The sequence below is a fragment of the Sprattus sprattus genome (genome assembly GCF_963457725.1).
Source record: "Sprattus sprattus genome assembly, chromosome: 6".
Taxonomy (NCBI): domain Eukaryota; kingdom Metazoa; phylum Chordata; class Actinopteri; order Clupeiformes; family Clupeidae; genus Sprattus; species Sprattus sprattus.
In genome coordinates, this window is record NC_137925.1 from 14,558,579 (window position 1) to 14,569,332 (window position 10,754).

At 41.2% G+C, this 10,754-nt stretch overlaps 1 protein-coding gene across 1 annotated transcript; it reads left to right on the forward strand.

The window, feature by feature from the left end:
* Positions 1 to 627: 627 nt before the first annotated feature.
* On the forward strand, positions 628 to 7,577 carry LOC308367010 (aminopeptidase N-like). Its single transcript, XM_080840832.1, has 16 exons — positions 628 to 1,112; positions 2,146 to 2,288; positions 3,025 to 3,164; positions 3,285 to 3,411; positions 3,940 to 4,094; positions 4,186 to 4,299; positions 4,622 to 4,765; positions 4,973 to 5,038; positions 5,325 to 5,390; positions 5,694 to 5,869; positions 5,979 to 6,055; positions 6,270 to 6,403; positions 6,508 to 6,563; positions 6,753 to 6,900; positions 7,205 to 7,296; positions 7,387 to 7,577. The coding sequence occupies exons 1-16, from the start codon at positions 634 to 636 to the stop codon at positions 7,574 to 7,576; spliced, it is 2,307 nt and encodes a 768-aa protein (XP_080696958.1). The 5' UTR covers positions 628 to 633; the 3' UTR covers position 7,577.
* The last annotated feature ends 3,177 nt before the right edge of the window (positions 7,578 to 10,754 follow it).

A 10,754-nucleotide genomic window follows, 5' to 3' on the forward strand; every position in this document is an offset into this window, starting at 1 on the left:
AGAAGTATACCAGCTTCACACTGCTGGTGTGTTTTGTTTTTAAAATCATTCTGCATTCTGGTTCATTGAACTGCTGGATCCTGATGGATTGGTACACGTCTTTGGCCGTGAGTCAGATGTAAGTTTCAAACGGGGCTGAATGCCAGCCAACCTCGTAAACCACAGGAGTTTGTCAGTGTTGTAGAGGAAGGTTAATCAAAGGCTCAAATGATCTAAAGAAACAGGAAGGGAAGGAGAACATTTTGTTTTGGCACAGACGCCACCTTAATGGAGAGAACAACATGCATGCATGACTTATTTCATCATAACCATCAGTGCTTTCACATCCTGATAGTCCAAAAATACACATGTTAATATTTCACACCGTTACTGGCTAGAATCTGCTGCGTGTGCTCGAGACCCCCCCCCCCCCCACACACACACACCCACCATAGACACACACCAATACACACACATCCATACTAATGCCTCACGTGCAATTCATAGAAAAAAAACACAGCACTCTCGGACTTGGAGAGAAGTATACTGCATCTAGCACTTAAGGGCAACATGGAAGAACTATCTGTAATGATGTTCTTAATTAGTTTTGCCAAGGCCAGTGCTGTGCTTGATACTATAATACCCGCTTTTGCGATGCCAGTGGACTCGCTCGCTGTGAGCTCACTCACACCAAAACCGACACCGACATGGACATCCACCCTCCAGCCCTGGGAGAGGTACCGTCTACCGGACACGCTGTCTCCCATCCACTACAATATCACCCTGTGGCCTCGTCTGGAGAAGGATGAACACGGCATGTACATCTTCACAGGCCACTCTACTGTGGACTTTAAGTGTGTGAAGGAGACAGACCTGATCCTCATTCACTCCAACAAGCTCAATCTCACCAAGTTCAACGGGCATCACGCAACCCTGACTGGACTGGATGGTGCAGCTGCACCAGCTATTAAGACAACATGGCTTCAACAGAAGACACAGTATCTGGTCATGGAGCTCAACGGCAAATTAGTCCCAGGGAAGTCCTACCAACTCTTCACCAGATTTCAGGGGGAGTTGGCTGATGACATGACTGGGTTTTACAGAAGCCACTACACTGAGGGTGCAGAGACAAAGTAAGAACAAATTATAAACTTATTTATTCAAGTTTATCAACCTTAATTGCAAATTTCATGCAAATTTACTCAGAGTTTTTGTTTGGATCTACTTTGATATTCCTTTAAACTTGCGCTAATGTTGAAATACAATTACTAACACCTTTCCTGATATAATGTCAGTGTACTCTCACATAGCCGTATACATTTATGCATATCCATTTTTGTATACTCTTGCTTTTTCATTAATTCAGAAATTCATACAACCTTTAAATATTGGGAATACACTGAGGGTAGCTCTCATTTTCAATGATGTTGTGATTTAGAAATAAATGAAACATAATAGATAGTAACATAATAAACATGGCAACAAACTCCAAAGTGATAATAAAAATAAACACCAACATCGAATTGAGTTGGGGAGGTTTGTGATTATTGATTTGACATGTCTGTAGGAAATTGTATACTAATAATCTAAATAAACTCATAGACTTTCAAAACCTTCTGCACTCCTCACAACCATTGCATAACATCAGATGATAAATGTGAATTTAATATCATGAATCAGTTCTGTAATATTCTTAACATCATGAATATAAGGTATTCCTGAGATTAAGCTGAGAAGCATCTCCTTCTCTTTAGGAGAGAATAAAGAACTTACTATTTGTCTCTTCTAATTTTACCATTAAATCTGACACAGAAACCATAAGTCTGGTGGCAATCGTGATCTTTAATGTTTCTCTGTTTCAAGAATAGTAAATCAATCTACAACCAACCTCTCTATTTTCAAATGAAAAATAGGCTGCCAATTACATTCACAGAGTCTCATTCACAGAGATACATCCACAGTCGCATTCACAGAGTCGCATTTGCAGAGTTACATATGCAGAGTTGCATTCGAAGAGTTGCATTCAAAGAGTTGCATTCACAGAGTAACATTTACTGAGTTGCATTCACAGTCACATTCACAGATGTACATTCACAGAGTTGCATTCACAGAATAACATTCACAGAGTTATATTCAGGAGTTGACTTCAGCTCTTCACCCTCACAGGGCGGTTGCAGCATCTCACCTGCAGCCCACTGATGCCAGAGAGGTGTTTCCCTGCTTTGATGAACCGTTACAGAAAGCAGTTTTCCACGTCACCATCTTACACGACCGTGGGACAGTAGCTCTGTCCAACAGCATGGAGACAGGTCAGTGGGTTAGTCAAACACACAACATTACAAGTCAGTCTCATGGCATTTCCTGCTTGTGTAAATGTTTGTTATCATACCTGTAGCTCAAACAGGTGGAAAAAAGAGGCTTTCTGCCAAAATCGTTAGCAACATGAGACTAGCATCAGAAGATTTCTAATCTTTCTAATCCGATACTCTTTCTTGTCAAATTCAGTAAAGTGCTCTTCATGGTCCTTTAGCCGTACACTCAGTGTGAGCGCGCACCCCTTGTGTTTGTACCCAGCCCTGGCTCTGTAAATGGGAAACAGATGTAGTGGCTCAGACAGAGCCATAATGAATTCCAGCCAATCAAGATGTTGTTTCAGAAACATGGAAGGGATGGGTGTCATTTGAATGACTGTTGAGCTCAAATAATAACCTTTAGCCAGAATCACGTATGCTACCTTTTACTTTGAATTATCAGCTGCAGGTCAAGCAGGTAACTGCAAACCTAATGTTTAAACCCGGTGGTAAATCATGACATTAAGAGATGGACTGATGTTTAAAGTCACTCAGCGAGTTTAGCTCCAGAGGATTTGACTGCTAATCATCAGTCATTTGAACACAGCTAGTTAAGCATCAGAGGATTTGACTGCTAATCATCAGTCGCTGGTTAAATGTGTCTTTGCAAAGCAAATGTTACTTTGAAATGTACAACATGAAGTGACAGTGACTGTTGTTTACAATCGCGTGAACTCTGGTTATTTATTTACAGGTGTGGTTAATGTCACTGTTGATGGCCATGATGTCTCCCAAACCGTCTTCAAACCATCAAAGCCAATGTCAACCTACCTGGTGGCTTTTGTTGTTTGTGACTATTCGCACATTAAGACCCACAAACTCCCTGATGTTTTGGTAATCAGAATCTCTAAATCAGTATACATTGTCATATGTATCATAGACTGTGTGTGTGTGTGTGTGTGTGTGTGTGTATAATTTTTATTTTAATATATGTTATTTTATCTTTATTGTTAGATTCGCCTGTGGGCTAAGAGGGAGTTTCTGGCTGGTCGCTATGGAGATCATGTCCTCAATATCACAGTCCCCCTCCTCACCCAGCTGGAGGCCATCTTTAATATTACCTTTCCTCTGACCAAATATGGTGAGGAGATGGTGACATGTTAATGCTTAAATTCTTTTGAACAGAAAGTTATGGCATGTACATAACGAAGCGTGGCATAGATAGGGTCTGGTTTGACCCAATCTTGATGGTCCTTGATGGTCCTTCACTAGAGTGGGTGGATTGATTGATAGTTAGCTGATACACCTTAAATAATTATCTTAACGTTTGTGTATGTATACTGTGTATGTACACTGTGCACTGTATTTGTAATGAGTACTGATCATTTTAACATTTTGATCATGATGAATATTTAAACATGAAGTGTTCCTGCAGCTCAACTAGTAAAGGAAGATATCACTAGGTGTTGGGTGGTAAACAAATGGTCGGTGGTAACCGGAAGTAATGATTGTTTAAGACCAGATGCTGAAACCCACCAGAGTTATACAAATGAGCACCAAAACTGTATGCACCCTACATGTACTTCAGCTGTCAGGTATGCACTTGTGTCTATTGAGTGCATAATCTGAATATCAGTCTCCCCCTGGAAACTCTCTCTCTCTCTCTCAGACCAGGTGGCATTGCCAGTCTACAGTGCCTTCCCCATGGAGAACTGGGGCCTGGTCACCTACAGTGAGCTGGTTGTCTGGTATGACCCAAAACTGTCTCCCCACAAAGACAGAGAATGGGTGACCGTCATTGTGGCACATGAGCTGGTTCATACGGTAGTGTCTCCGTCTGCTAGAATGCCTTAAAGATGACTGATGTTTTCACTTCTGCACTGTATCTTTTGAACGCACTGCGTTATGTGTTTAGTGGTTTGGGAACCTGGTGACACTAAAATGGTGGAATGACCTATGGCTGAACGAGGGATTTGCTTCATACTTTTCCTATGTGGTGGCAAGTCATGTTGAACCTGACATGGACCTGGTGCGTATGACAGTTTCTCAAAGGCTCCCTTAAAGACTATTGGTTTGAAAAGAGAGAGGAAAAAAAACAGTGATATCCTTAACACACCAATCCAACATCATCCGGCAGCTATATATAGTAGTTAAATATAGTACCACCACTAATACAACTCCTTATACAACCACAACCACACTACTGCTCCACTACTACCACCATAATTGCTACTAGTACTACCTCTGCCACTACTAGGACTACTCATTAACTGGGTATCAAGGGTGTGTAATACTTTTCAGTCCAGCTTGCATTTCAGCCTATGGTTTTCATGGTGTGTGCATGTTTTCAGATGGACATGATGATGCTCATTTTCCCCAAAGAGATCATGGTGGAGGATGCCCAAGTCAACTCACGCCCTCTGTCATGCCCAGAGGAGGAGGTCAACACTCCAGAGGAAATCAGAGGGGTGTTTACTCAAGTCACATACAGCAAGGTAATCATCACAACAACAACAGCTGGCCACATAAAATAGTGGTCACATGAAACTGTGAGGATGAAGTGATGTGATGTGGGGTGAGGATGAAGTGATGTGATGTGGGGTGAAGTGAACTGATGTGGGGTGATGATGAAGTGATGTGGGGTGATGATGAAGTGATGTGGGGTGATGATGAAGTGATGTGGGGTGCGCTGGCTGTTGCAGGGGACCCTAGTGCTGCACATGCTGTCTAGCTTCCTGACTGAAGCAGTGTTCATCCAAGGCCTGACGGTGAGTTTACATTCATGGCATGCTCTTCGCGTGGTCTCCACACACCATGGCTAAGTGCTGCTTTCTTTCTCTCTGTGTGTATGTGTCTGTGTGTGTGTGTATGTGTCTCTATGTGTGCATGTGTGAGAGAGTGAGTGTCACACACAGCTCAAAGCTCACTTCTGCATTTTGCTATTGTTAAAGTTCTTTTCAATTCTAAAAAATCTTTGTTTTATTTTCTATTGTCTTAACCAGAGCACAGTGATCAGTTTCACTAAATCACTCAAACCTGTGATTCTTTCTGCAGACCTACCTTAAGCAGTTTTCTTATAGCAACGTAGCACCTGCCAACCTTTGGGAGCTTCTGCAAACTGTAAGTTCCACCAGGATCAGTGCAGTACCTGGGTTACACCAGTTGTGTTCTGTTGTATTTGTATTATCTGCTTAACCTTAAATCGGTTAATTGATAAAGTGCAGGTCTAGAAGTTCACATGGTTACTAGATCATTAATAGAATAGAACACTGCATTATATTTCCTCATATGAGTGCTTTACTCTGCATTAAAACCCTTACTTACTGAGCACATGTACCAAAGGCCATCGAAAATAAATTGTGAGCTACAGCTATACTACATTTCCAAGCGTAGTGATTTGCTGATCGTTTTAATTCTTATAAGGCTGTGGATGGCTCACCTGATCAGAGTCTCCCAGCTCCTGTGGGTGAAATCATGAACCGCTGGATCCTCCAGATGGGTTTCCCTCTGGTTACCATAGATACCACTACAGGAACCATCAGCCAGCAGCACTTCTTACTAAACCCTGAAGATGTGGTTCAAAGGCCATCAATTTATAAGTAAGGCTATGTGTAAGAGGAAGTTGAACCATTTAATACATACAAAATAAATAACAAAACGCCCCATTGAAGGGTCTTATCTGAGAGTTGACCTTCTTATTCGTTTAAGCTATGAGTGGATTGTCCCTGTGAGATGGATGAAGGATGGCATAGAGCAGCATATGGTATGGCTTCTGACTAAATCAGGTATGATCACACCACTGATTCATGCCATTTCTCCAGTGACATGTCTGCTGTTTTGACTACTTGAATGACAACTTTTCATCTCCCGCAAATCTTTCAGTATTACGTAAACACCACATGTCACCACATGGTATCAAATTTACAATCAGTGATTTCTTACCCTGGTGTCTTCTGGCATCACGTCTTGTATGACTCACTTGTGTATAAATCGGTCCAGATGAGCATGAAGCCCTGAAAACCGCTGGCACTGAGTGGGTTTTGGCCAACGTGAACATGTCTGGGTATTACCGAGTGAACTACGACCTGGAAAACTGGCATCGCCTCATCACGCAGTTAAATGCCGACCATGAGGTAAGCCAGACATCCTGTGATGGACATGGTCATGTATAGCTTTTCCACTAGGTTAACCCTACAAGTCATACAATCACTCTGTGTGTCTGATGCATGGAATACAGGTTATTCCAGTGGTGAACAGAGCTCGGATTATTGATGATGCATTTAATCTGGCAAGGTATTCTTCAGTTTTAGTACTATTACTACAATTAGTATAATTGTCGATGTATTTACGCAGTTTTTAGTTGTCCTTTATACAGGTTACTGGTAGCAGTAGTATTTCATTGTTTTGTATAAGATAGCCTATCAAATAAGTGTCTTAATAGCCAGTGATGGTATTTTCTGTGTTTATTTTTTTTTTATTAAGGGCAAAGGTGATCAACACAACCTTGGCTCTGCGGACCACTGAGTACCTGTGGAGGGAGAGAGAGCTCTTACCCTGGGACGCAGCCCTGGACCACCTGGAGCACATCTTCCTTACGTTTGAGCACAGCAAGGTGTATGCCCCAATGAAGGTTAGCAGCACTGGCTAAGCTGCTAAAGTGAGAAAGAAAGAAAGAAAGGAAGGAAGGAAGGAAGGAAGGAAGGAAGGAAGGAAGGAAGGAAGGAAGAAAGAAAGAAAGAAACACTTGTACAATCACCTCATACTGTTTTCTTTAAACAATCCAAATGCAAAACACTTTTGTATGTGTAATTCAATAACATATCATCACAATAACATCAGATTAATCGTAGATGCAAATTTGTCAAGCAGTTATGAGAATGACTAATATGTCCTTTTGGACAGAATTCCACATCAAGTATGGATCTGTCTTTCAGGTGTATCTTAAAAAACAAGTCCAGCCACTCTTCAAATACTTTGAAAATATTACTTCAAATTGGACAGACATACCATCCAGACACACAGACAAGTAAGATTTTTATATTTCTATTCAGGTGCTATTTTTTTTATGTTCAACAAGTGTACCATCATTCTACCCTGTTGTTTCCTTTGTACACAGATATACCCAGAGTGATCTGATTTCCCTCGCATGTAAGGTTGGTCTGGAGGATTGCCGGCAGCTAGTTACGGCCTGGTACAGAGAGTGGATGAACAACCCCGATGCTAACCCGTATGTGATCTACAAAAAGTCCTTTCAGGGACAGAGACAGTTTAACATTTCACATTCTCTTTTCAGTTCAATTGAATAATTTGAGCCCATCACATTGGCAGCAACAATGAACTGATTGTATTCTATTATTTAATACTTTATACTTTTTTATTTTATTTTCAATGGTTAGTTTTACTTAGCAAGGCCAACTCTGCTTGTATGTCCGGCTAATCCGTACAAATGCACACTCCCTTCCTGTTGGTTTGGGACTATGGTACCGGATACAAAGTGTGTAATGACGTAGTGTTAGCATATGTTCATTGGACTATTAACTCATATTGGGCTATTGACAGTTGGCTCGTTGTTGTTTGGTCCCGTACAGGATCCCTCCCCACCTGAAGCAGAAGGTCTACTGCGCTGCCTTGGTTGAGGGGGGGGTGAGGGAGTGGGACTTCGGCTGGGAGATGTACCACCATAGAGTCAGCGCCACAGAGCGCAACCACTCCGACATGCTGCGTGCCCTCGCCTGTGCCCACATGCCCAGTCTTCTACAGAGGTGCGGTGAGGCAGCTCACCCTCCTGCTTCCCTCCTCACAGCCACAGGCTTAGACACTGGGAGAGTCTTGTGTTCTTGTGTTCACAGCTGCCTACATTGACATGGTCCCCGTTTGCAGTTATTGTTTTATTATTAGCTAGTCAACACAGCATGTGTTTGTTTAATGGTCAGGGAATGATCCAACATCTGTGAAATACGTCGTCAATGCCACCACGGGCAAATGTAGTTCTTCTGTGTGTTTAACATTTACATTCTTCTCTCTAAGCATATAGGCTCACAGAAAGAGCAGTCATGTCATAACTAATTTTTGATCAGCTCTGTCTTATTTCCATCCCAGTGCTTTTCTGTTTTATTACGGCTATTATGGCTTTTCAAAATGCTGCTAAATGGCCCGTTGATTTGAATGACCAATGCGGCGATCCAATATTTGCATATGTTTTGCAATATGTATTGCAAAAAGATCCATAGATTTAAATGACCAATGTTTGGAGGTCTGATATTTCTTTAATTTGACCAGTGCAAGAAATTGAAGTTTTAATAGAGGTTTCATAGAGGAAAATAGAGGTTTCTGTCTTTGTAGTCTGTTCACCTTTTGTGAAATTCATTGTAACTTGAAGTCAGCAAGTGTTTCTGTGGTCTCTTCTCAAGGTACCTCCAATACATGATGGATCCTGATAAAAACTTGATGCTGGATATAGTTGAGACCACAGAATATATTGCCGATAATGTCCTGGGTGAATCGGTCGCTTGGAACTTCGTTGTGACAAAATGGGATGACATAATGTACAGGCAAGTCTGAGCCTCTGCTCTTGAATCTCTTACATTTAATAATACCCCAGAGAGAGGAAATGCTGTTTACTGATTGGTTGGCAGGGGTTCATTAATTCTCTATAACCTAACAGTAACAATAACAACCATAGAAAATAACGGTTAATTGATAATAAAGAGGATAGAGGATAGAGACTACTAGAGTGAGTGTGTAGTCAGGTAAGCTAAGTAACAATCAACATATACATATTCTCTCATTTTTCCAAGTGGTGCTTGCAAGCACATAATCAAAAGGATTTAGGCTTAGCAACAGAGGCCGTTATCCTCATCTGGGACTTAAGAAAGTAGTTCTACGAACTAAACAGGTTGCTTTCTTTTAATCATAACCAAATGTGTTGATTTGTGGGCTGTACATGCTGCCCTTCATACATGTGTGGCAGCCGGGGGTAGAAGCAGGATAATGGCCTTTGAGGTGTCTTCTTATACCTGGACAGAGGAAATGTATTTGAAGATTATTTGCATTCATTTTGTGTAACTAAGCAGCCATTTCGTATTCATATCAATATATCTGCTAAGCCTTTAATCATAGTTTTCGATATTGTATCAAAAACCTTTTGAGACAAAAGCAGTATCAAAGAGTTGGAATAAAGACGGAATCAGCTGTATAATAGATTATAGACTCACATAAACAACAAAGTAGTATTAATCCGCAAACTAGAGATTTGTAGAGTAACTATCAACTCCCATGACAATTTTCTCTGTTTTTTTCAGTTATGGCCCTGAGTCCAATGAACTTGCAGATCTGATTCTCAAAGTAACAAAGAGGTTCTCTTCTAAAAAGAAGGTTGATGAGGTAAGTCCATCACAGCCAAGCTTTCTGTCTTTTCTCCTTGCATGAACCATGTGGATAAAGGTAAAAAAAAAAATGATTTAACAAAATGTATAACAGCCTGAATTAACTTCAATTCAAACGTAAATGAACCTGTGTTTGATGTGAAAATCTCTGCTTCACGTAGAAGCAGTTGTTTATACAGAGAAGATCTGGAAAAAAGTGTTTCCCACCACAATCCTCCATTATGGGGACGTTCTTACACCTGTCTTCCTGTTAAAGTAAACCCTGTTCCTGGCCCCCCTCTGTATAGCTGCCTAGTTTGAGAATGATCAAGGTTAACCACCATGACTGATGATTGCCTCCATGGTAGATCAGCCACAGTTTAGCCTGTGGTATAGTACAGCTGGCTAGCATGTACGTATGTTGCTCTGCTTTAGGAGAAAGTTCCTGCCTAGCCTCCAATTACAGTAATGAAAGCGTTTCTTCTCATCCAGTTGCAGAGGTTCAGAGAGGTCCTGTCGAGGGCCCGGTTAGACTCTGCAGTGAGGGCGGTAGAGAAGGCGATCCAGAAGACTGAGGAGAACATCAGATGGGTGGAGGAGAATCAAGAGCAGGTCCTGGACTGGTTCTCAAGAGCAGGGAATTTCAAGGAAAATCACTGTAGGAACATGAATGACAGGATGATCCTGGATGGCTAGGTAGAATGGCTGGATGAACCTTGTTGACTAAGGAAAATGAATGGATCAGTCTGGATTAGTGAATGAATTTAAATGGCTGAGTAGAATTAGAATAATCGGATTAACCTAGATAGTGTTTAAAGTATCGCAAATAGCCATAATTGGGTGCCTTTCTTTAACTGTTCATTTCTTCTTTTAAATGTTGTTGTGCATAAAGATAACATAATTGAAAACCTTGAGGATGAAAACATTACAAATGGTTCTGTCTGTAAATAAAGCTGCTTTCTAGTTGTATTGTTGTATTGTTTCTGTGTCAATACAGTTGTCATTGATTGTTGATTCAGTGGCACATAGTCAACCTCAACCTCAACATCATGACAGAAGACTCTTGGACCCACTCTCCCATACTAACATGTCAATATAAATGTTTGTCTGCTACGACAAG

Bases quoted from the DNA above. Each gene is read 5' to 3' on its own strand.
- LOC308367010 (XM_080840832.1), top strand. From the start codon at position 634: ATGCCAGTGGACTCGCTCGCTGTGAGCTCACTCACACCAAAACCGACA. The intron at 4,095-4,185 runs GTAGTGTCTCCG...TTATGTGTTTAG, and splicing joins CACATGAGCTGGTTCATACG to TGGTTTGGGAACCTGGTGAC. The intron at 6,056-6,269 runs GTATGATCACAC...AAATCGGTCCAG, and splicing joins ATGGCTTCTGACTAAATCAG to ATGAGCATGAAGCCCTGAAA.